At 39.0% G+C, this 27,666-nt stretch overlaps 1 protein-coding gene across 3 annotated transcripts in view; it reads right to left on the minus strand.

Moving 5' to 3' along the window:
- Nucleotides 1-27,666, minus strand: part of DCLK1 (doublecortin like kinase 1) — a 431,729-nt gene that overhangs the window by 201,664 nt on the left and 202,399 nt on the right. For all 3 annotated transcript variants that reach the window (XM_036743476.1, XM_036743477.1, XM_036743479.1), the window contains exon 4: nt 1,346-1,445. In XM_036743476.1, coding sequence (XP_036599371.1) covers nt 1,346-1,445 — 100 coding nt within the window. The remainder of the gene's footprint in view (nt 1-1,345; nt 1,446-27,666) is intronic.

Genomic DNA, 27,666 nt, shown 5'->3' on the forward strand with positions numbered 1-27,666 from the left:
ATCCCAGGAACCATAACCATTTGTTGAGACTTGTTTAAATGAACCAGTCGCATACACAACTGGGTATTGTTAGTTCTCACAGGCATTTTGTTATCTTTTTAAAAGGCGGGGAGAGGGGAGGAAGCAGGGTTTCTTATTCTCTTTCTCTTGTACCATTAGCTTCTTTATACATGATGAAACAATTATATTAGGTTTAAATTTCTGAGAAGTGGACTCAGGCTGCAAAAAAAATATGTGTGTATGTATGAATGCACGTATATGTATGTCTAGCTATGAATATATACACATATGTGTGTGTGTGTATGTGTAAACACAAATTCTGGTGAGGCATAAAGAACTTCTCAAGCTACATTCCTGGGCATTTCCACCTCCCACCACCCTCACCTCAACCTCTTCCATAACTGATGTTAGCACTCAGACGTTTTCCATCTACGCTATCATACATAGGTCACCAAATTTGTTCTTGAGTTCACCTAAAGGAGAAAAAAAAGCACCCACCCATTTCACTTCAAAAGCACATTCAACAAAAGGGAAACCTAACTATGAGTGGATGTTTAATTCTTTCCTGATGGGAATATGGTAACCATTAATTAAATTATAAACAAAGCTACCATTAGAAAGGTCTTTCTTGGTCCTGCCCAATGGCCTCTCCTGCTAGATAGTTATGTTTCTGAGACCAATTTTATCATCGGCAAGTCATACTAAAAACAGACACAATTTTCCCTATTCATCTTTTGAGGCATACCCTCCCCATGACCCTCCATTTTCCCCAACAATTACCATGGCTAGCTGGTTTTAATGTCCAGGTTTTCTTTGTGCGAGACATATCTCTGTCTTTTAATGCTAGCTAGAGAGGACTAACAAAACACAGACTCTGATATTTAGTAGAATAAAGAGAATAAAACAACCAACCAGCTTTGCTGATACAGAATTTGATTGAGGCTAAGTGCAACCTGAGCCAAGAAAATACGTTCAGTAGTTTAATGATCATGAACCCCACAAAACTTAAATTTTATTAAAAAGATCATATAATTAGAAGGTAATAACCATTCCTATAATTTTCTATAATTATTGATTTAGTTACTGTGAAGTTCATATAAATTAGCCAATAATCATTTATTCTTTTAAACATGTTAACCTCATTGTAAATTTTCCAATCTTTTCATCTGTTTTCTATATCAAAAATCAAAGAAATTAGAGTGATGGAAAAGACATGCTGGTCTTGGATCTGAAACTGATTTTGGTAGGCTTTGGAGTTGACATAATCTTGGCCCAGCACTGCACATTTGGGAAAGCTGCCTCAAATTTCCCTCCGTTTTGAACTTTTTTTTTTTCCTTTTCTTACCACTTTCATCTAGCAAGAAATCATCCTGGTAACGGAACTTCTCTGGTCCACATGCAATAAAAATGTCATCGTCACCAAAAAAATCCTGAAGGCACATCACCTACAAGAAAAAAGCATGGCACTCAGCATGGGATCACTCATAATAATTATTATAACAATAAATCCCCGCAAGTCTACATCTGCATAAAACCTTTCCACTTTTAATGAAATCAACAGGGATTCCTCGGCAGAGAAATTTCAAAAGAGTGTTTAAACCATCTGTTACGAGTAAGGAACATGTTACGTTTCAGTTCTGCAGGAAGAGGTGAATGAGGGCTATGGAACCAGTAACTGTCACATTTATTACTTGATGTATCAATAGGCTATGAGGTAAGAGCCTTTTGTTTTCATAATGGAGGAGATTCAGCAACATGTGGGGAATGAGTTTCCTTTCACTCTTTTAAATGTAACACTCCTTGATAGCAGTAAAAAGTCAGCATATGGTTTCAGCAACAAATTTTTTTTGGATTCAATAGTATCCACATGATGATCACATCACTATGGATCACTCCTGAAGTGCCAGCACACCTACCCCTCCTAGGGAAAAACTTCCCCCTCCTAGGGAAAAACACTTCCATAAGAGGAATATAGCATGAGCAGGTCATGTTACGAACATTGAGATTTTTTTAATGGAAAAATACATTAGCTATTCTGACCACAGCTATCGTATACCCACTAATCTGGACAAATCTTAAAAGGGAAAAAACAACCTCATGTATCATTTTTTCTTTAACATTTTAAAATGAATCCTTGAAAATTTATTTTATTTCTTTTAAATTAAGACATTTGAAAAAAGACATATCTTTCAGATTCATTAAGTTACTATATTTCCCAGAAGTTCTCACAAACACACTTAGTTGAGGATCACACATCTAGGAGAAAATTAATTCCACATGTTCCAAGGTCCAAAAAGTTATAGATATATAATTCTTGTTTAGGAGAAATAGTTACAACAAACAAAAAGAATTTCATTTCAAGGCAGTGACTTTATCATTTTTCTCTTTGTATACCCGAACATAATGCCTGACACTCAATAGCTGTTTGGAATTAGAGGGCCTGATCTCGTGTCCTTTATAACCTAGTTACCTTTAAGTCACTTTGACCCTGTGGACCTCAGTTTTGTTTTGTTTTTTTAATTCACTTGTAACATATGAGTCCCGGAATAGATGATCTCTAAGGTCCTTCCAGGATCACTTAGGTGGCAAAGTGGCTAGACTCCTGGCCTTGGAGTCTCAATTTCATGAGTTCAAATCTGGCCTCAGACATTACTAGCGGTGTGTCCCTGAGCAAATCACTTAACCCCGTTTGCCTCAGTTTCCTCATCTACAAAGTAAGCTGGAGGAGGAAATGGCAAACCATTCCAGTACCTTTGCCAAGGAAACTCCAAATGGGAGTTGGTCACAACTAAAATGACTGAACAATAATGACAATGGTTCTTTCCAACTCTACATTCCGAGATCCTAAGGTTTAAAGAAGAGATGTCACTCTCTGTAGATACGGTGTATAATAATTGCATTCTTTACAATATGAATGATATTACAAGACATTGGAATTGTCACTGGTTCTTCTTTCTTCTTAAGCTATCTCAAGCTCATTTTTTCACACATTGTCAATGAATGCCTTCAATTATCAGGTTGATGATCTGTTTAGGACTACAGGATCATAACTCTAGAGCCGGAAAAGTCTCAGAGGTGCTCGGGTTCAACCGTTTCGTTTTATAAATGAAGGGAGCTGAGGTTCAAGGAGTTTAAGGGACTTGTCCAGGGTCACAGAGATAGTGAAGCATCATAGGCAGAATTTGAACACAGATCATCTGACTCCAAAGCTCTTTTCATTATACCATATAAGGTCATGGCAGCAAAATACAAGCTTTTGTGGGGTGTGAAATTTTCAACTTGTGGTCATCAGTCCCTTCTGCTATAGCTTTACCTGTAAAGCACATTGTGAGTTTTGTACTTCTGTCCCACATTGGGGGCACTGACTTGATGACAATGTGAGGACAGTATCAGAGACTTAATAGGAAGTAGAAGGAACTAAGGTATTGCTCTGTCTCCACAAGGGCAATGATAACATTAAAGGCCTTGAACAATTGTTTAAAATGATCTCAAAAATATTTAGTTAAATATTTCTTACGACACCATAATCATGTATAAAAAATTTGATAATGCATACTGATTTAATTTAGATACATTCCCATGGTTCCTAATGTGAAGATGGCTTAATTATGCAATAGGAAGTATCATTTTCTCCAAAGGATAAGCCTTTCAGCATGACCATTGGATGATAGTACCATGAATCCAGAGCTGAAGGGACCTTAGAGGATACTGAGTGGTTCAATTCCCTCATTTTACAAATAAGGAAGCATCCCACATTTTAAAATTTAAAAAAAAATTAAATCCTAACTAGATCAGAGCCAACTCTGTTTTTATTTTATGCTAATGAGAAATGACCCAAAACTGATTTTAAGATAAGTTTCTAAGAAGGCTTCAATCAGCCTTTCTCCATCTTCACAGTGAATAAAAATAGAACAAAGAAATTAAATTATGGCAAGAAAAAACACAAATCAAATGCAAGGAAAACCTTCTCAACATAAATGGTTTTTAAAACCTAGATCACGTTGTATTGCAGATGGAGTCTCCTTAAAATTTAAGAATAGCACAGAATAGCTTGGCTGGTTTATATTTATGACTAGTTTGTTTTTCTTTGGTGAAAAAGGAATCTTTTTTTCCCCGGTTTTTGGACCACATAAAATGAGCATTTCCATATACAAAAAATAAAAGAAAGAAGGGCTGTATGTGATTCAGATAATCTCTATCATATCCAATTTGCTTTTTTAAGTAAATAATAAATTCACCTTGAAACTTTCAAAGCTGTCCTACCTATTTGTATTTCCTTCTGGCCTTCCTTCTGTTTTCTTTTGTGTATTTTTTAAAAAGTTTCAATGAGCCCTCTCTCTCTCTCTCTTTCTTTTTTGGTAATCATTAATCACTACCCTATTTTCCTTCCTCAACTTCCCTTCGCCAAATAAGAGAAAGAAAAACAAAACCCTTGTAACATATATGCATAGTCAAGTAAAATAAGTTCTCATAAATGTCTGAAAATGTGTAATTAATTCTGTACCCTGAGTCTACCATCTCTGTCAGAAGGTGGGTAGCACACTTTATCATTTGTCCTCTAGAATCATGGTTGGTCAGGGCAATGCACACAGTTTAAGATTATCCAAGTTGTTTTTCTTCACAATATTGTCTGTTTACTTTATTCTGCATCAGTTCATACATGTCTTTCTAGGCTTTTCTGAAACCATCTCCAGTAATTTTTTTTGCAGGAGGGAAGGCAGGGCAATTGGGGTTAAGTGACTTACCCAAGGTCACACAGCTAGTAAGTGTGTCAAGTGACTGAGGCCAAACTTGGACTCAGGTCCTCCCGACCCCAGGGCTGGTACTCTACTCACTGCGCCACCTAGCTGTCCCCTAGTCATTTTTTAAGACACAATAACACAAGATATCTCAAAAGTTTTAGTGTAGTTCATAGCTTTGATAGTTTTAATAAATTAAAACTATACTAAGACTTTTGAGACACCCTATATCTCATTACATTAATATAACACAACTTTTTCAGTGATTCCACAATTCAGAGGTGCCCCTTTCTTTGGTTTCCAGTATTTGGTATGATGATAAATAACTGCCATAAATATTCTTGTATATATACTCAAACATTTTTTTCTCTCAGCTTTAGTTCTGATGCAGTGGAAAGGATAGATTTGACTATCTCAAGAATCCTATGTTCATGAAAGCATAGTATAGTGGAAACATACAACATGCTACAGTGGAAGAATGACTCAGAGGTAGGAAAGGGCCAGGTTCAAATTCTGACACTGATACCAGATGTATGACTAGGAGTGAGCGAAGGCTGTTTTTATCAGTAATATGGTGATGATAGTCATACCTCTAGTATATTCTCCAAAGGGTCACGGTGAAGATCATATGAAATGACATGTGCAAAGCCCTATGTAAACTTTAAGACACTGTATTTTTGTTGTTCAGTCTTTTTATTGTTCAGTCTTCACAACCCTATTTGGGGTTTTCTTGGTAAAGACAATGGAGTGGTTTGCCAATTCCTTCTCCTCTATACACACACACACACACACACACACACACACACACACACACACACACACATATTAGCTATTGTAAAAAGATATTACGAAGAATGCTGAGATCTAGTATATAAATATGAAGACTGTTATTTCCAAGAACAATGATCTGTGACAATATTATTTGAGATCCAAAAAACCCCTATCTACCTCTCTGATTTTAACGACATGAACTTGTTGGTTTGTGAACTAACTAGAAACTCCTCTGATCTTTGCTTCCTTCTTACTTTCTTTCATCCCTTTTAGGCCCTTCACAGCTCACTAGCTTCCCACAAGGGAGGATGGGCAGAGGAAGAGAGGACAAAAAACTCACATTTCCCAAATTGGGTATTAGTTAGGGAATGACAAGCACCCTAACAATTTGCTCTGGAAAAAGGCTTGTTCGAGTACAGTTTGAAAAACAAGGCTAAACTTAGGTTCTAGAATTATCTGTGCATTTCAATCAACAGTTCTTCCCTGCATCCCATTTACTCTAATAATCCATTGGCTATAAGGCCTTTTCAAATCAAATGACACAACATATGTGAGGTGCTTTGCTGACAATACAGGTTAAGGACTTTTCTTAAGCCACTGTTTGGCTACCTAAGGAACACCAAGGGATGGTTATGTCACTATCAGAAGCTTGTTTTAATGAGTTCTGTTTCAGCATACAGTTTAGTTGGGACTATTTCTGTACCTTAATTACTGTTGCTTTTCTGATGTGGATGACTCAAATTCTGTTTAAGTGAGAAATCCTATACGGCAGATATTGTCCATTGGGCAGTCAATCCAAGAAGTTGTCCTTTAGGTAAGGTTATTATGTATGCTACCTTTGAATACCTATATCATGTCTAATGCTGATTAACTCTGACATTTTTCCAAAATGCTGCATTGGCAAATTATTATTTTTAAAATAAAATGTGCTATTTGGTAAAGAATACTTCTGGGCCATTAGTGATTCTGTGGAATGATAGGGTACCTGACCTATCATTTTAATGAAATGTCAACTTCATAGGTGTCAGGTGCAAGAAGCCCTTAGAGGCATTGGGGGCTGGTGGGGAGAGAAGAGCAAAGATGTCAGGTTTGAGCAGAAGGGGGCCTCTCCGATGTGCTGAGGAAAGATTTTAATTTGGATAAGGTGGCCAGACATCTCAGTTTTGACAACTAGTATGTGTGCTAGGTGGGCAACTTGTCCTGTTTTTGGGGGGGAAGGTAGTTTAGAAGTTTTGGTAGAGTTTGGAATGCCTGAGAGAGTGAAAAATGAAGAAAATTGATGGAGACGGATAATTATTCAACAAAAGGACTACATAGAGGGCTGGATAGACCTGAGCTCTCCTCTGCACATCAATCTGATTCAACAACTTTCACAATGAATTAGCCGGTGAATATTGCTCTGTAAAAACAGAAAGGATGGCTTGGAGCCTGAGTGTGTCTGGAGTTGATAATGAAAGGGAGAAATAGAAATCCTCGTGTCTAGGCACAGGAAAGGAAAGGCCTGTGTATTTGCAAGTGGGGGGGGGGGCGGTGACGTTAGGGGGTGGGGTGGAAGGAGGCCGGCAAGATAGAAGAGGCTAGCCCTGGGAAATCAAGCCCTCATCATGTTGTCACCAATCACACTTTTCTGAATTAGAAGTAGCAGCTGGGACTTTAAACATAGCCCCAAGATGTTTCTGAGTGCTTTAAACTTCTAAACTCAAACTTGCATGGAAAAGAGAGTGCCTTGAGGGAAAGGTCCCTCAAAATTATTCCCACTTGTCAACTTTTCTCAAGGGCTTTCGCACCTACTTACCCACCCACAGTACAGAGCACAATGTTCTGTAATGTTAATAGATTTATAATAGCTATCTGTGTTGGCCTCAGTTCCCCACTAGACTGTTATCTGTGTCTTATCTAAGCTGTATATCTCTCTCAACCCCCCTACATATACTGGGCACTTAATAAACATTTTTATTGTGTTTTTGTTGTTTTGTAGCACTCTGGAATTTCAAGAATTACCTCTAAGGGGCAAAATTCAGTTATTCATCCTTCTTGATCGCCCCAGGGTATGGACATGGTTGACCCACCAGGTGATCATATTTATGGAGCATTTACTATGTGCAATACATTCTGCTAGGTACTTTGGGGACAGAAAGAAAAAGAAGCTGTAGTCTTTAAGGGCTTAATAATCAAAAGTGTGTTAAGGACAAAGAATTGAACACCTAGCTTTGAATCAGGGCTCAGACTCCAGGCGCCCTATCACCTCTTACCTTATAGTCCAAAGGCTGCTTAGTGATTTCTATTTGGCGATTCTTTCTTAATCCCCCCCTAAGCTTGCAGCCTCTATTCTTCCATCTGCTTCTTACCTACATTCTCTCTTGTCTCAATCAGTATCTCCTTCTCAGGTCTGGGATTTCTTTGCCTTCCAAGGTAATCTAATAAATGCTTTATAATAGTGGGCTAATGGCAAAAGGAGCTTCCTGGAGTCCTCTCTCAAGTTCCCAGGCCAGACATGTGCACTATAGTCAGGATCTTCTGGAAACAACAATTATTCTTTAGCCGGGGGGAGGATGGGAGGGGGGGTGAGGAACAGACCTGTGGCCTCAAGGTCACATTTGCCCTCTAGGTCCTCAAGTGTGGCCCTTTGACTGAATCCAAATTTCACAGAACAAATTCCCTTAATAAAATGATTTGCTCTGTAAAACTTGGACTCAGTCAAAAGGCCACACCCAAGGACCTAGAAGACCACATGTAACCTCCAGGCCTCAGGTTCCCCACCCCTGCTTTAGTATATTGTATTGAATTCTATAACTTGAATGTAAGAAGCGCTAGATTAGGGCAAATGTAATCACTTCCCTTCTTTGCTTTTTGTTAGCATGTAAAGAACTGAATACCTACAACACTACAAATACTAGTCTGTCCAAACAGGAGTCACATTTTCCATGAGGCCTCCAAAAGTCTGGCCTGATAGCAGGTCGATTTAAAACTCCTGTGAGATGTAGTACTGAATGGACAGGGAATGTCACAGTGAGAAAAGAGAGAGAGAGATCTTGGCCATATATGGTGGACACAGCAAAAAAGTTGAGTGATGGAGCCATCTAGAAATGGAGGTCAGTACACACTAGAGAGAGGCAGGCTGCTGGCCAAACCATAAGGAGCATGTTGTAAACCAGCAGAGGTGCAAAAATTGCTAGGGTCTGCCAGTGTGAGGTAGAAGCTGGGGAGGGAGGCTCCTGGGGGTGGAGTGATGCCTGGGAGCTAACACTGGTGGGTGGCTGAGAGCAAGTGGGAGTAAATGACGATCTCGACATCCTGACTCATAAGGTAGACATCTGGGCTCCATGAAGGAGTGTCCTAGCAGCCAGGCTACAGAGATTTTACCCTGTTTCCCTAGTCACAGGCATGAATCGGGAAGAGGGAAGCTTCCTTCCGGGGATAGGCTGGGAAGAATTAAAAGTGGGTGCTGAGACTGTTTCCATTGTTTTATGTTTCTATTTATGTTCCCATTAAATGCTTTTACTGATTCTGTACTGTCATTTGACTTTGCTTTCTGTTAGCAGGGAAAGAAATGAATACTTAGACCTTAGATGACTTCAGAAGTTCCTAGTCTCACCACCCTAAACTTCCCTATTGTGTGTGTGTGTGTGTGTGTGTGTGTGTGTGTGTGTGTGTGTGTGTCTGTGTGTGTGTGTGTGTGTGTGTGTGTAGGGGGGGGTAGGGCATGGAACACTGCACATCATTTCCAAGTGAATTTGCTGATTTTTTTTCTCTTCTTCCTTTATCTTTCTTTTAAAAAAATTCTTTGCTATATGGAACAGCTCTCAGAGAAAAAAGGAGAAAGTCTATAGGGGGAAATGTAGTTAACATAAGGACAAAAGATACTCAAAATTTGTCTACAAGAATAAAAGATTCCCGGTATCTGACTACATGGGGTTGGTTGATGGTTCTTTGTTCTCTTTCTGAGGAAAAAGGATCAAATCACTTAGGGACAGAGTGAGAAAAGACTGGTGATCTGCTAGAGAATCCCCTCACAAACATAAACTCCAGTTCATAAGGAGCTAGTTCTCTTTGGCACAAGGAAAAAAAAGCAAAATAATAAAAATGTAGAGACAAGTACATTTAAAGTTGGCATAAATCTATCTTCAATCCTTTGAAAGTGTGCATGGTATGAATGTGCATACTAAGAATGTTTATAAAAGTGCTTCTTGTCCCTTAAAAAGTTAGTCTGCTTTAGAGATTTCACTCCTGTGCTGTTGAAATGCTCCTTCACCTTGGCCTTAGGGATGCTTAGGGATACATTCAAGCTCTCCTTCTTCTCCAACCGTCCTTCTTGGTTTCCTTGCATAATTTCTCTTTCTCTTCCCATTCCTGTATGTGGACATTGGCCAAGGTTGGTTCTTTGGTCTCTTAGGCTTCTCTCCACCAGAAAACTTTACAGCTTTTAGGCTTTAATTTTGTCAGCTCTCCAGACTCTCACCCTCTAGGCCTATTTTCCTGCTGAACAGTTATACCTGTACACCCCATTACCATGCTAATTTCAACATATCTAAAGCTAAATTGATTTCCTCCTGGATTCTTATTTCTAATAAAGGATGACATAATTTTTAGTCTTCTCGAACTCTATTATACTCCATAGCCATCACCAAGTCCAGGAAATTCTTTCTTGCATTTGCTCTTTCCCTTTCATCTTCCCAACTGGCACCTTATTTCAGCTCCTTTTCACCTCAGGGTCCACTGGCATAAGCTCCCTAATTTGTCTGCTAATTCTCCTGCCCAATACTTACTTGCCAGTTAATATTTCTTACAACAACATTTTCAATTTAACCATTCTCATGTTCAATAAAGTCCAATGGCTTCCCCTTTTTCTACAGAATAAAATTCAAGTTCAGCCTCAGGTGTTCCAGGTAATTTACAATCTCACTGCAACCTATTCTCCCAACTATACTGCTTTTCTTCAATTCAAACTTTTTTAAACCTTCTCCGCCAAGTAGATTAGCCTAACTAGCCAAACATCTATGTCCCTTACCACATGCCCCTCCAACCTCCACACACACCCCAACAAACTGCAGAAAAACATTCTACATTTTCAGATCTTCTCCATTCTTCTGGGCCCATTTCAAATCTTCCCTCCTCCATAAAAGGCTTCCATGACTACTTCTCTTGGTGATCTCAGCTCTCATTGATTTAATTACCATCTCTATGCTGATGATTCTCAAATCTACCTTTCCTGCTCCAATCTCTAGCTGACCTCCAGTCTCCCATCTCCAACTGCCTTTCAGACCCCTTGAACTGGATATTCAACAGACATCTTAAACTCAATGTGTCCAAAACAGAATTCATCATCTTTCTCCCTAAACCCTCCACCCCCATTCCTGTAGTGGGCAACACCAACCTCCCAGTCCTTCCAGCTTGCAAATCTTGGATTCCTCACTATCTCTTGCCCCTCATATTCAAGGTATTGCCTGTGGACTTCACCTTTATAACATCTCTTGAACAGTCAGTCCCCTTTTTCTCCTCTGACACTACCACCAATCTAGTGCAGGTCCTCATCACCTCATGTCTTGATTGACACGAATAGCCTGCGGGTGAGCTAGCCTGTCTCAAGTCTCTTCCCTCTCCAATCCATTTTCCATTCAGCCACTAATATGATTTTTCCTAAAGTGCAGAGTCTGTCATGTCATTCCCTACTGAATAAACTCCAGTGGCTTTCTGTTGCTTCCAGGAACAAATACAAAATACTCTGTTTGGCATTCAAAGCCATTCATAACTTAGCTCCCTCCTACCTTGCCAGTCTTCTTACACCTTACTGCCCACCATGTTCTCTTTAGTCCAGTGACACTGGCCATTTTGGACAAGAATGGACACTGGACAAGATATTCCATCTCTTGGCTCCAGCCATTTTTTCTGGCTATTCTCCATTCCTGGAACATTCTCCTCTGCTTGGACTACTGACCTCCTTGGTTTCTTTTTAAATCCCAACTAAAATCTCACCTTCTACAGGAAACCTTCCCTAAGTTTCTGCACATACAAAGCACTCGGTGCAAATGTCTTTTCTTTCCCACAAAATTATAAGCTTCTCAAGGGATCAGTGTGCATGGCTTACATCCTTGAATCCTTCCACAGTGCCTAGCACAGTGCTCTGTATCTAGCAGACATGTAATATTTATTGACTGATTAATAATGTCTGCATGCGGGCAGTGGGAGGTGGGGGAGCTGGGGTGGGGGGAGGGTAGCGTGGCCACAGTAAAGAACTAGAATCAAAGGAATTATAGCTTTGTGCATTACTTCAGCTAAGACAAACTGATTATATGAAAATTCACCAGGTAATATATCATGCTTCAGATGGCTGACTTTTCTGTTAGATCTGAAGTGACCAGGGCCCTATCATTTTACAGCCTCAATCAACCCTCTAATCAATAGGCAGGAAGTGTTCTTTATTTCTTTTTCTTTTTTAACATCAATAAACAGGAATGTTTCCATATACAAAGAACAGGGCAAAAAAAGAATTGTATGTGAGAATGTAAATCTGTTATGCACACCTTATTTTTTAGGTATACATGGGATTTAACTAACACTGACATGTTTGCCTATGACTTCTGAACTTCTTTCTGCTCTCTTCTGTGTATTATGTTAATATTTCATAGTTCATTGACATTCTTTTTTCTCTTCTTCCTTTTTATGAATCACTATCACTACCTACCCATTCCACCAACAACGACTATTGGTTGTTACCAATAAGTAACAATTACCAATAAGTAAAATTTTTTTTTAAATCACACTTTGGATATGTCTGAAAATGCACGCTCCATTCTGTACCTCTAGTCCAAGGGTAGGGAATCCGTGGACTCAAGACCTCCTGTGGCCCCTCTAGGTCCTCAAGAGCTGCCCTTTGACTAAATCCAAACTTCACAGAACAAATCCCCTTAATAAAAGGATTCATTCTGTAAAACTTGGACTCAGTCAAAAGGCCACACCCAAGGACCTAGAAGGCCACATGTGGCCTCAAAGCCACAGGCTCCCCACCACTGCTCTAGTCCATCATCTCTCTCCAAGGAGGTAGAAATCATGCTTAATCATCCTTCATGATTGATCACTGTCATGATCAGAATTACTTAAATTTTTCAAAATTGTTTTCCTTTATATTATTGTAGTTAGCGTATGGATTGTTTTGGTCCTGCTCATTTCACTCTGAAATAGTTCCTAAGTCTCCCCTGGTTTCACTAAATTTGTCCCTTTTGTCATTTCTCATGACACAATTATATTCCATTAAACTCATGTAATATTATTTATTCAGCTATCTCCCAACTGATGCATAACTGGTTTGTTTCCAGAGCTTTGCTTCAACAACAAAGACAACAAATTTACTTTAAATATTTTTGGACCTATGAGTCCTGTCCCCATATCTCTGACGTCTTTGGGGGCATATGGCTAGTAGTAGGATTGTTGGGTCAAAAGGTATGTACAGTTGTGTATAATTCCAAATCACCTTCCAAAGTGTTTGGATAAAAAGTATTCTTTATCAAAAATAAAATAAAATAAAATAAAAATGAAACCCTAAAGAATAATTAGCCCAACAGCCTGAAAACCTATAAAATACGACTACTTAAGAATTACTTTTGTATTCACAGTTATGGCAAGACAATAAATAGCATTTATTCTCTGGTGCCACTGCTTTAGAAATAGAAAAATATCCCTTTTGACACAATTTTCATTAAATTCTACCTAAACTTCTGTTGGCAAATTTGTATACTAAACTTCTGTTTTGGATAATTTTTTTTGAAAACTGACAATTAAACATACCTGTTTGGTACAGTGCAGTAATAGGATTCAGTTTTAATAAAACCTGATACAAAGGCAGTTGCTTTGCTGATACCACTTTCCATTCTTACTACTTTCTGTGACCTTTGGAGGCTTCCTTGCTTCCCCAGGCCTCAAATTCCTCATCAGAACGAAGAAGTACTACACAGCCCCTGAGATTCCTTCCAGTTCTGGAGCTACGAGCCCATGATTCTACACATTCTGTGGTCCTTCCAGTCTAATCTCGATGGGATTTGTCACTATTGGCGAGAACAGCCCTGCTTTCACTCATAATTCTCCATGAGATTTGAGGTGAGGAGCCTCAGGGAGTCTAATGCCACTTGCCTACACATGGATGTGAGGCACTTGGAAGATGGCCTCATTCAGTTCTCTAATTTCCATTAGCCTTCTATCAAAATGTTATTGTTAAACCCATTGCAAGTGTATTTTCCTTCTGATGTTAACAGCCCGTTTTATAAACTGGTGACCCATTTCTCAGGATCCAAGGAAGCTGGCAGTGACTTATCCATTTCCATCAGTATTCTTTAGTTCCTCTAAGGTTGTCAGCTTGGCAAACAAGGTGCTATACTGCAAATGGAACTGGGAAACCATGAAACATGACAGAGGAAGTTTCAAGTTAACAACTTTATTTTTAGTGTGCTTTTTCTCATGACTAAAAGCTTCCAGTGGCTTCCAACTACCTACAGGCTTAAAATATAATCTTAGCCCAACATTAAGGGCCTCCACAATCAGGCCCTCACTTACCTCGCTTGCCTTATTTCACCTCACTCTCCTTCATGAATTCTAGCTAAACTGATGTAATAATCATTCCTTGAACTCAATACTCCATATCTGGTCCTCATACATTCTAATAGGCTGTTGGGAATGTACTCTCTGCTTATCCCTACTTCTCAGAAACTTTATCTTCCTTCTTCAAGAGCCTGGGATCCCTTCCTTGTTCCCCTAAATGATGTGTTTAAAAAGCTTTCTCTTTGGCCTCAATTTTCCTTGTATTACTCTAATTTATGTGTCTACTGTAATATCTTAATAGAATGTAAGTTCCTTGAGGGCCAACACTTTGTCCTTAGGTCCCTGGTACTTACCATAGTACACAAATCTAGTTTAATAGATGTTTGCTGAAATGAACTGAATTTTAAGTGTTTCTCATTTTCAAGGATCACGGGATTACAGATTGAGAACGGGAAGCAAGCTAGTCCAATTCCCTTATAAATGAGGAAGTTGAAGCTTAGAGTGATCAAGTGGCTGGCTGGAGATCACAAAAATATGTCAGCTCAGCTGGAATTTAAACCCATCTCCTCTAATTAAAATCCAGGACTTCTACTCAAGCATGCTGCACCCCAACCCCATTTTATTATCTTTCAGTCCTTCCTAAACACTTGGATAATTACATGACATTTTAACAATAAAATGTCCATTCATTGTATTTCATGAAAGGGATCTTGGAGTTCATCTAGTCCAATATCTCCATTTCACAGAAAAGGAAACAGTTTTCTGAACCAATGTAAAGAATTTGATGGCTATGATAACACATGAAATAATGCAAAAAACAAAATGGCCAATGGAGGACCAAGGTGTTCTTGGGGTGGAGTCCCAGCCTCCATACCCCACCACCCCCTTCAAATGCCTTTCCAGAAAGGCAGAATAATATAATAGAAAAGGGGGCGAAGGGGGCAGGGTGGAAGTCCTGGACTAGAAGCATTCTAATAAACAGCCACTTACTTCTGTGTGACCTCAAAAGAACAACGACAAAACCCACAAAATGACCATCGGTCCATCGATCCTTTACTGTTCTCTTCTACTTCTGCAGTGACTATGGAAGAAATAGGGGTAGAGGTCCCAAGAATCAAAGTTTTGAGGCCATCTATAAGCATAAGCTTAGCTGTGGGTACTTTCAACACAAGCTTCTTGTCCAGAAACCAATGAATGGACTGGAGGAAATGAATTTCCTAAGTTTTTGTGTTCTCTCTACACTGAAACTAGAAAGCAGAAGGAACACTGCAGTTAAACGCAAGGATGGCTTACAGATTAGCCTTGGAGAGACAGATAAGGATTTGGAGGAGCTGGTTTACGCATCTAAAGGAAAGAAATAACATTTCATTGGATAGGAGTTGGGCCCAGATTTGAACATGTGGAAGATGTGAGAAATTGCACAGTTCTTTTGATGACCATAAGCTTCTACTTGAAGATGTTTTTAAGACCAACATACTTCTAATGTTGTACAGCTTCAAGTTATAGAAGTCTATAAGGTCTCTGAAGAATCAAAATTGAAAGTAATCCAAAGGTCAAAGGAAAATTGCATGCTGGGTACAAACAGGCTGCAACCCATTATAAACAAAGGATTACAAAGAGGGAGCATTTTAAAGAATGGCATCAAAGAAATGTATGAAAGAAAAAGAAGATGAACTGATCATATGGTGAGAGTGAGAGAAATGGAGGGGACAGCCCACATATTTCATCAGTATTCTCCATATGTCTTGATGTGGAAGTGAGACGAGGCCAAAGCATACCAGCTAGACTTTCTGTGATGAGCTTTTGGCAAGACAGGGACAAGAGCCCCATTGGATGGTGAGGCATGGATAGGTTGTGATCTGAAATCACTGGAGGAAATATTCAAATTAATAAAAGCCCAAGTCCATCTGACTAGTGTTATAAAACAGGCTACATGGCACAATAGATAAAGAACTGGTCTCAGAGAAGGGAAGACATATGCTCTGACAAATACTTTGTGACTCCAAGCTCTTTTCCTAACCAGGCAACTCTCTAATTTCAGAAAAGCTGCTCATCTACTGTGGTAGACTGAGTCACCTCACTGAGATCTCCCTATGCTCATATAATCATGGGCACAGAAAAATAAATAAATAAATGAAATAGCTGGCAATTTAAAGAGCTTTAAAATATTCTCTCTCTTACATGGCACTGTAGTAAAGATTTTAAAAATTCAGCATTATGAGAATGTTTTAGTTCATGAATATGTATACTAATAATTAAGTATGCACTAAATTTCCAGTTAAAGTGATACATTATTTCATATAAAATACAAATTGCAATCACCAGTCACTTTCTTTACCAAATACAATAGTGTATAATGGGAAGAACATTTTTCTAAAATGAGACATTTATCTAAAAAAATAAAAAAGCAAGTTGAATGATTTCTCCTGACCCAGGGAAAGGATATCTATCCATCTCTCTAATTGTCTCTGGTGAAACTCTTTATTCTTACCTATTTCATTAATCAGTCATTACACACATTTATCCCAAGAGACTAAGCTGCTTACGAAAAAATAATTCACTACTGACAAATATGTACTTCCTCTCGCCTTTGCTTCCGGCTCAAGTTTCCCTGCCAGGGCGGAGAGTCAGACAAAGGCAATAAAGGCATCTGCTATTGACACATTTCTAAAGTCGAGCTGCGTGGAATTCATTCCCTCTCCTTGGAATGAGATCTCCATGGTGACAATTACATCACCAAGCTGTTCCAGGTTTCCAACGGCGCCTCTTCCAATGGCATTTCCTTTACAAGAGTGCCCTCTACAAATGAAAAAAAGAACATGGTTCTGTAGTGATGGCTTTGTTTTAAACTCCCCAAAGCCATTGTATCTTTACCAAGTGTCTTTGGTCATGTTACAGCCTCTGAAATGCTATGCTATCCCCTGCTGAAAGGTTATACTCATCAGTTCAATAGAATAGTTCAAGGGAATGTTACAAAAAAGAGGGCATTGTAACGGGGAAGAAACCTATAAAAACCATTCACCTAGTCCCGTGCTCAGGTAAGGAAAATATGTCATTTTACCTGCTGAATATTAACAATTCCAGTGTCTGAACAATACGGTCCTAGCAGCTGCTAATCAGCCACCCTTTTTATCCTCAGTGACCCTCCAATGTGGTTGTAAAAAACCAGTGCTCAGTGGAGGCAGGTGACCACATTTATCACTTACCTCCCTTTTTTTTGCTCAATTAGTAACCTGGCCATTATAATTTGCTTCCAGTCAAAACTTGGCATGTATATGCTGCTGCCTCCTGCCAAAAATTAATTTACTCATTTAGACAGGGAGGCCTCTATCTCTAAATGCGTTCTGAACTTGGCTCCATTTCTTTGTTCTTACCACTGAGGGCTATTCAGTCATTGCAATGATTCAGCTATTGTGAAATTTCACTTTCGGCAATAATATTTTTCCATTACGTTTGAGGATCTGACATGATTAAAGCTGAGTAGATAAATATTAAAAATGTTTTCACCAAAACAATCTCTCCCCCTCTCCCCCTTCCCTCCCTCTCTCTTCTTTTGTGGTAGCCCCTGCAATTCTGAAGTGAGTTTTGAATCGGTAGTTATTTGCTTATCTTATTTCTCACTTTTTTCTTCTATGTATTTTTGGTCTGGACCTGTGACTTCATTAGTGTAAAGAATTCCTGATAAGGAATTTCTCTGTACCACTGCAGATAGGCAACTTTGCTGCAACTCATGGTCTGAGAGATTTGCCTGGGACACAAAAGGTTGCTGAGCCAGGATGTCTCAGTGGTCAGAATGTGAACTCAGGTCTTATGGATTCCGAAGCCTGTTTACTATACACTACACCATTCTTTATGCTTACTGATAAAGAAAACTGATTTTGACCAAAGGTAAGAATTCATTCAGCAAACATTTATTAAGCAATTATTATGTGCAAATCAATGTATTAGGTACTCACAAAGGTACTGCCCTAAGGACTGTTAGGTGGCTGGGCCTGAAGTCAGGAAGATTCATCTTCTTGAGTTCAAATCCAGCCTCAGACACTAGCTATGTGACCCTGGATAAGTCACTTAACCCCATTTACCTCAGTTACCTCATCTATAAAATGAGCTGAAAAAGGGAATGGCAAACCACTTCAATGTCTTTACCAAGAAAACCCAAATGGATTCACAAAGAGTCAGACACGACTGAAACAAGTGAACCACAAAGACAGTTCTAGTCCTCATGGAACTTAACACGGAATGTGACCCGGACACTATATAATGAATGATATCACAGGATAAATGCAGTATTGTAAAACAAAGTGCTACATGAGGTCTGAGAGGGAAATTTGTCACCACCAAGGGAGATCATGGTAGAAGACAAGGGGAGAATGGTATCTGAGTTAGGCATTTTAAGAGGGGCAGGAATGGAACTGGTAAAGAAGAATGGGAAATTTTTGCAGGCAGAGCAAATCCTTTCAACAAAGGCATAGGAGAAATTATAGAACATATCTGTGGGGCAGAAGAGTCCAATTTAACTAAATCACAGAATGTGGGGATGGAAATAATACACTGAAATAAGGACAGTCAGATGCCAGACAAGGGAGTTTAAGGAATAAGCAACAGTGAGATTCTTGAATGAAGGAATGATGTGCTTAGGTCTATGGCAGGAAACTAAGGCTGGCCATAGTACGAAGGACGGATGAAAGAAGGGAGAGAGTCGGGGTATAAAGATGTGTTAGGAAGGTATTGTAATAGTCCAAATGGATAGTGATGAAGGACTTAATAGCATAGTTGTCATTTGATAGGGAGGAGAGAAGAGCTTGTAAAGATGTTGGGGAGGCATTACCAACAAGCGTTGAGAACCAACCGGGCACACTATGCATGATTCTCTAAAAAAGAGCACAAATCTGATGGATTTGGAACTGAATTCTGAGATAGCCTGGAGTAATATGGAAAGAATGCTCAGACTTCAGATTAGAGCATATAGATCATGTTCCAGTAATCATGAGTGTTCATTCATTTCAGTTGTGTCCTTCATAACCCAATTCGGGGTTTTCTTGGCAAGGATACCTGGAGTGGTTTGCCATTTCCTTCTCCAGGTCATTTTACAGATGAGGAGCTAGGGTAAACAGGGTCCCACAGGGTCACACAGCTAGTAAGTGTCTGAGACCAGATTTGAACTCAGGAAGATGAGTCTTCCTGACTCCAGGACCAGCAATCTATCCACTGTACCACCTAGCTGTTATCATATATTCAAAATATCTTTAGCTAGTATTAATTACATAAAAGTAATTCATTCAGGTTTCAAGACAAAAAAAGAGGCACTGCTAGAAAGGGTGGAATAAAGTACTGATGTATGTCTTACTCAAACTTTTATCTTCCTCCAGGAAGGGCTCTGAATATGTATGTGTGTGTGTGTATACACATACATATATACATGTGTGTACACACATGCACATACATATATACAAACACACACACAGATATCTCAGACACTTAATAAATGTTTATCGAAGGAGCAGATAGGTGTCACAGTGGATCAAGCACCAGCTCTGGAGTCAGGAGGACCTGAGTTCAAATTCGACCTCAGACAATTGATACTCACTAGCTGTGTGACCCTGGGCACGTCACTTAACCCTGATTGCCTTGAAAAAAAGGTAAATAAATAAATTAAATAAATGCTTTTTGACCTGAGTTAAGATAATTTCACTAGATCAATGATGAGTATAAATGTTTTTCAGACTTTCTTCTGTGGAATATAACTGTTGCACAAATTATACATAGGGATTCTGTGAAAAAACTTAAATGCTAGTGATACTTCTCTTCTTAATATTAAATAATAATAACAACAATGGAAATGTACAGGTATAGAAGAGAGTGTGGGACTTGGAGTCAGAAAGGCCTGGGCTCAAAGTTTGTTTGAGGTACTGATTACTTGTGTGACCATGGACAAGCTACTTACCTTTTCTGAGTCTTCTAGTCACTCTCTTAAGACTTGTTTATGAATTTAAAGGCTAGTGGTCAGCTTTGGAAAGGGAAGGCCCCATACCTATAAAACCACAGATGCTTGATGCACTGGACCCAATATTGACAACTCATTTGTAAAGTGTTCTAAGCTTTATGAATACTCATGAATCAAAAAATATTTAATATACGTAGCAACAACTTGGGATGAAAATGCTTTCATATATTAACAGCTGACTTATAACAATGTGCTAATATTAAGTACCAGAGGTCATTAATATCTGACATTTGGACTGTGACTTTAACAGTACATGCAAAAACACTATAAAACATTTACTTCAGTTTCTTTGTGAGTGTGTGGGTAAGGGGTGAGGGGAGTGTTTAGTTCTATAATTTCATCAATATATGAAACATTCCAAATGGAAACTCCTTCTCCTAAGGCACATGCACAACTCTCTGTACTCAAGAGTTTCCTGGAGCATTGAGAAGTCAAGTGGTTTGAGCACAGTCACACTGCTACGTATGCTCTGACAAAACCTGAACCTGGCCAGGTCTTTTCATCTGTAAAGCCAGCTCTCTAGGTACTATCCCACAATGCCTCTCACTTTAGATATAAAGAATTAAGTTCAGAAAAACCAGTCCCAGAACACCTAAAATAAGGCAACAGAAGTTGTCTTTCTCATATAATTGGTTTGCATTGGAACACTACACAGGTTCTGGTACACACTATTCTAAAAAGATAATGTTAATGATAACTGGCATTTTACATAGCATTTTATGATTTATAAAGTGCTTGACATCAATCACCTCATTTGGTTAAACATGAGCCCAGTTTGAACATCAGGTATAAATATATAAGACATATATGTACAATATAATTATATACTACATGTATAACATAATTATAATATTTAATATATATGCATATAATCCTCTCTGCCTATACCAGGCATTCTTCAGTTCTGTTCTGAGAACACAATACAACTGTCACTAACAAAAATAAATATAAAAACAATACAAATCACTTGCTCACATCCCCAGAAAATAAACAATCCTTTTCAGAAATCTTGACAACTAGATGACTGAATTTTCCCCTTGATACTGATCCATTTGTCCATGTCAATCACAGAGTCCTGGGTTGTAAAAGAAATGAGCTCTAAGCAGGTATTGTCACAGAACACAGCAATTTAATATTTTTAAACTATGACAACTGTATGGGCAATTGAGTATATTTATAACTAAAATGCCTTTCTTATCAGGCAAATATGAATGAAAAGCAGAAATTTTAATGTTCAGTTCTGCAGTCAAGATTGGATATCCTGGTATTTGTTCTTATTTGGGGTATTAACCAATGGCAAAATCATGCATGATAACTAAGGTAAAAAAATGCTCACTGTTCCTTTCTGGTTTTATTTCCAGTGTTACACTGCCCTTTAGTGTCCAGACATAAGAACTGTAAAAAATATTTACGGAGCCCAACTAATGTTTTCTCATGAGTTTTCCTCGTTGGCAAGAGAATTGTTTTATCAGTAGTAATAGTATCTCCTCCATCATGGACACATTTTGTACATAAACATAAACATAAGGAAATTGTGAATATAATCTGCTCCTGTTTGTTCCCTCCCTCCCTCTATGACTTAGGCAATTCCTGGAAAATACCTTTTATTTCATTTTAAATGAAAAGACAGGAAGTAAAGTTCAAAATGCCATAGCTTGTAACTTAAATAACAGATGGACTCTAAATAATAAAAAAAGTTTTATTTTTCCTTTTCTTAAGATCCTAGTAGATTTTAGAGGAAAAAAATGGAAAACATGGCTCGTTCTTTTAAAAACCTGCCCATGTTCACATTTTAAAAATAAAAGAACTTTTTTTTTAAAGGAAAGCCATCTCATTATTGTTATGCAGGTCTCCATCTTCCTCCTGCCTAGTTCTTTCTGGCCAATCAATTAAGACTGTTATTGAGCGCCCTCTGCAGCCAGAATACAGTGGCAGTCAGGCATAAGCCTCGAAGCAGTGGACTGAAACCCAATTCAGGTTATTTTAAAGTTGCTATCACCATGTAAATCTTTCCTTCTTTTTGAATATCTGGTGGTCTGAAATATAGGCTGCATATAATTACTGAGGGCAACCAGGGCTGGGAATTCTGGGAGTAAGGGAAGTTTAGGGGGATCTAATTGGAGATACAAAATATACATAAGGAAAATGACTTTACAAACTTTTAAAGCCATAAAAGACATGTAAGAGATATCTCATACATTATCGGGATCTTCCAGGAAGGAAGGAAAGAAGGAAGGAAGAGAGGTAGGGAAGGAGGGAGGGGAGACAAGAAGAGGGAGAGGGAGGGAGGGAAGGAGAGAGAGATAGAGAGAGAGAGAGAGAGAGAGAGAGAGAGAGAGAGAGAGAGAGAGAGAGAGAGAGAGAGAGAGAGAGAGAGAAAGAAAGAAAGAAGGAAAGAAGGAAAGAAAGGAGTCAAATCTCTGCTCATTAGAAGCCATGGCATTAGGGAGAATTTTAACTCTTCAGTAGTCTAGGTTGATGCTTGGGGTGCTTGTGCTTGGACCCTAATTCTAACATCACATTTCCCCTTAGCCTCTGCCTGGGTCGGGGCTACCCGGGGGTGTGGTTCTGCCTGTGTAACGTCACTAAGTCATCAGGAGTTAAGGGCTGGCTGGAGATGCTGGCTAGGTTCCATCAAGTGCCTTGTTAGTCAAGATTAATGTAAGGGAGTATACATTTGAACTATGTCTAGGATACATGTAAGACTCAGTATGTGGTCAGTTATCAACACCTGAATCAATCTATAATTGGGCATAGCTGCTTACTAAGGAAGAAGCAGAGTTAATTTGGGGGCACACTGCCCTTTAGCTAGAGAGGCTGCCTGGGAAAGGATGTTTGAGAACTGGATGTGTTCTGAAATTGGAATTCTGCCACAGGTACAGGCACCCAGGTAGAGGCTAAGGGGAAATGTGACGTTAGAATTAGGGTCCAAGCACAAGCACCCCATCATAGGTGTCTTCGGGGATAACAAACAGTAAGACTGATGATAGATTCAGAGCAAAATAAGATCTTAAAAGCCACCGAACCCAATCTCCTCTTTTCATGGATTAGGAAAATGAAGCCCAGAAATGTCAAGTGACTTGCCCAGAGTCATACAGGTAAGTGAGTAGTTGAGGCAAGATTTGAATTCAGGTCATCCTGACTCCAGGCACAGTGCTCTATCCATTGCACCACCTCACTGCTGGTACTCTAGTGCACACTGGGGCAGCAGGGAGTTAAATATCAGAAGTAACTTTTAGAAATGTAGCAAATTTCTTGGGGCATGATAATAAGCAGATAAATGGAAACAATCAAGAGTGATTATGGCTCTCTTTATTCATAGTGCTTTTGGAAGAGGATTAAATTTAGACAAAGAGGGGGTGGATACAAATTAGTGAATTAAAGACATTCAAAAGAAAAATCCAGCGAAGTGCCAGTTTCTGAGAATTTATAATACAGGCTAATAAGGGGGTGGGGGGAGGAAATGGAACGGTTTTCACTGACATGGGAATTATAAGAATTCCGCTTTGCAAAAGGGGGAAATGGAAGCAAACAGTAGGAAGAGCACACAATATGTAAGAACATGTAACATGTAAGAACACATAACATGTAAGAATCTATAGATAGCACCAGCAAAAGTATCCAACTGAGCCTCCTCCCTGGCCTTGTTTGCTACCTACATTTCAGCAAAATTAACAACAGCTTCACAAACTCTACCAACAATGCCATTTATAGAGCTTAATGTACTTATTTGTAGCCCACAAGTCCACATCTTTGTTGATTACATTTGGAAAGATTAAGAGGTCACAAGCAGATAACCTAAAAGGGAAAAAAAGGTAATTTTTAAAACGTTGAATCTTCTGTTTTTACATCAACTACATTTCTCTACGAATTCCTTCCCTCTCAGTGTTCTAGAGAGCCATCTCTTAAAACAACAAAAAAAATCAAAAGAGGGGGGGGAAAGTTCAGCAAAACTAACCAAGAATCTACTGCCAGGTGATAATAATGATGGCTGGTCTTTATATAATGCTTTAGGGTTTGCAAAACGCTTTATAAATATTATCTCATTTTATCCTCACAACAACCCTGACAGGCAGGTCTAGCTTTATATGCACAGTATTACATCCTCAGTCCCCCCACCACTCATACAAAGAAGATAGAGGTGCACTCTTATGTCTCTTTCTTTAGGGCCAAATTATGTCATGATAATTTCACAGAATTCAGCTTTGACTGTTTTTTCTTTCCATTTCTATAGTCGTAGTTATTGTATATATTGTTTTCCTGGTTCTGCTTACTTCTCTTTGTTTCACTTTTCTTCCCATGCTTTTCTGAATTCATCATTTTCAAAGCTTTTTAAAGCCCCAGTACAGAATCATCATAGGATCATACATTTAGAACTGGATGTGACCTTGGAGGCCACTCATGTGTCACAAATTGTTTAGCCATGCCTCAATTATTTGGTATCCACTTTGTTCCCAGTTCTTTGCTACTACAGATAGGAATTTTCTTTTAATCATTGATCACCCTGGGATATACATCTCACAGTGGGATCTCTGGGTCAAAGCATATGACCATTTTAACCACTGAAAAGATGATTTAATACTGTCTTGAAAAATCATTATTACCAGTTCTTCATTTTCAGAGAGAATAGAAGAGGAAATTGCCTTAGCATATGTAAGAAAAATGGTGGTGGTAGGGGGTCAGTAGCAGGGAAGGGCAGAGAAAGAGGAGAAGGGACGAGGAAGGGAACTTTAAAAACTGAAACAGTCCATCAAGGAAGGTATGAGATACCCTTCCGAAGTGACAAGTTTGAAATCTCTGTGGGACACCAGGAATGTATAGCTATATAAATCAAATGTAAATCAGTTAATGCTTAAGTTATGAGGAAAAATACTTAGAAAAGGACAAAATAAGTAGAAAATCTACATCGGTGAAATTGCTTAAACACAATGCATGCTACATTGGATCACTTCTCATAAATATACTTGGGTTTTTTTTCCCCAACTGTTTCATGAATTTCCATGGCCAAAAGAATTTATCAGCTAGTGGCCTAGTGATAAATCTCCCTGTGCCAAACCAAGCTGGTTCATGGATAACTGAGGTGCTCTTCCTGAGAAGCCTTTCTGGTTTAGCAGAATCTCCCAGAGCTTATGTACAACCTTTGAGAACGAAGGCTATATGACAAAGCATTAGAATAGGATCTATGCAAGTGTTCACTAAGAACCTGTGGTATTTCCTACAATTAGCATCTTAAAGAATAGGAGGTAGGTAAGTGAGTTGCTAGTTTAGGTTCAGTTTTACTGAGAGGTAGAGGCTGGAATAAATGATTTCATTGTGCCTTCTAATTCACTAATTCTTTAAGCAAATGCTCTGCAAATGGGAGGCCAAGGCTAGGAGGCCAAACACAAAGTGGCACTCATGATCCTGATACCTGGCATAAACCAACATAAGCCATTTGTTGTTCTTCATTTGTTTCAGTCATGTGATCCCATTTGGGGTTCTCTTGTCAAGGATACTGCAGTGGTTTACCATTTCCTTCTCTAGCTCATTTTACAGATGAGGAACTGAGGCAAACAGGGTTAAGTGACTTGTCCAGGGTCATACAGCTAGTGTCTGAGGCTGTATTTGAACTCAGGAAGATAAATCTTCCTTGATTCCAAACATAGTGTTCTATCCACTGCACCACCTAGCAGCCCCATAAGTAACTTACTTTAAAAAAAAGTCAATACTAAGTTACCTTTTAGAAATTTTAGTCAAAATTTAGAAATTTTAGTCAAAAGCTAAACACAAAGAAAATCACTTGATAAAAATAAAATGATACTGACAACTGGTACTCACTTCACAGCTAGCCACCCAAATCCACTGAAAGTCTAATTCAATCCCTGGGTGAGTCTATCAACAAGCATTTACTGAGTGTTTAATACGCTCTAGGCAATGTGCTAATGCTGGGGATATAAAGAATGGTAAAAAAAAAAATCCCTGTCTTCAAGGAGCTGACATTCTAGCGGTAGAGACAACAGGAGAACAACCGTATACAAATAGATACACACAGGATATAAAATGGAGACAGCCTCAGAGGAAAGGCACTAGTGTTAAGAAGGATGGGGAAAAGCTTCTTACAGAATGTGCGATTTTAGCTAAGAACTAAAATTAGTGAGGAAAATCAGGAGGTGAAGGTGAGGAGGGAGAGAACTCCAAGCACGGGGGAGGGATCTTTTGATCTCCCTATGCCTGTCCTCTCCTGTTAGGCAGAAGGGTCAGTGAAAAGAGAACTGAGTCCAGAAACCTGGTTTTTACTCCCTTCTATGCCACTAACTACCTGTGTGTGACCTTGGACAAATCCCTTCATCCCTCCAAGCCTCTGTTAGAAACGTGTCTGCTCAGTTATCCTTGGTAACATTATAATTAATAGCTGGCACCCAGTCATTCTTCTGGAAATTTGGAAATGAGGACATCATTGTCATTATCATCATCATCGCCATCATTTAACGGTTGCAAAGCATTCTACATGTTATCTTATTTGACCCTGACAACAATCTTGTGAGGTAGGGACTGTCATTCTTCCCATTTTATAGATGGAGAAACTAAGGCTGGGAGAGTGATTTAAGTGATTAAGTCACATAGCTGGTAAGTGTCTGAGGCAGGAAGTGCACTGAGGTGTTCCTGACTCCAACATTATATCCACTGTACCACCTTTTTTGCCTCCCAATCTCTATTTTCAAACCAAAAATAATCTCAGCAAGAGCATTCAGAGTGATAAGGCTGTGGAAGTGGATTTTCACTTATTAACGGATCAGGATATCCTTGGTTCGGATTTATGCTTCCCAGTAATTCCCGTGAACAGGTTAAAGAAGGCAGCTTTTTGTCATGAATAGGGCAGGACTTCCTTGAATATAGTTTCAAAACTAATGCTTTCCTTAGAAAATAAGTCAAAAACTCTACCGACTTGAATTGTAAAAGGTATAATGCTACCTCCCCCTAGCCCTCCGGAGAGCTGAGCTGAGCTCAGCAGACCTGGATGACAGTATATATTCTTAACTTGACGAGAATAAGTAGATGGGCCTTAAAGACAAAGGACTCCTGGAGTGAAGCTGGCTCAGTCTTTTTCCTTCTAGTGGGAGTAAAACATAGCTTTTCTTTCTCTTTTCTGCCTCTCTCCTCTTTCTCTTGGTCAGAACTCCAATATGATTCCTTTGTTCTTCTCTTGGGGCTGCAGAGTAGGCTCCACTGGGCCACATCAGGACTCGGGGGTATCATGGTGGAGTAAAAAGATGGCAGAGTAAAAAGAGGGTAGAAGAGAAAGAATACTGGGTTTATAGTCAGGAAGATTTGGCTTTGAATCTCACCTCTAACATTAGCTGTGCGATGACAAGCAAAAGGAGTCACATTCTCCAAGTTTCAGTTGCCTCATTATAAAATTTAGAGTGGAAAAAGACCTCACATGTTATTTAGTTCAACTGCCTTATTTTTACAGATGGGAAAACTGAGAGCCAAAGAGATTAAGTGATTTCACTGAGGTTACTCAAGTAGTAACTGCCACAGCCAGGATTTGAACCAAAGTCTGCTGGCTCTAAAAATAGATCTGTGGCACCTACATCACAGGGTTCTTATGATGATCAAATGTGATAATAGATGCCAAGTACA

Source organism: Trichosurus vulpecula, chromosome 2 (assembly GCF_011100635.1).
Source record: "Trichosurus vulpecula isolate mTriVul1 chromosome 2, mTriVul1.pri, whole genome shotgun sequence".
Classification (NCBI taxonomy): Eukaryota; Metazoa; Chordata; class Mammalia; order Diprotodontia; family Phalangeridae; genus Trichosurus; species Trichosurus vulpecula.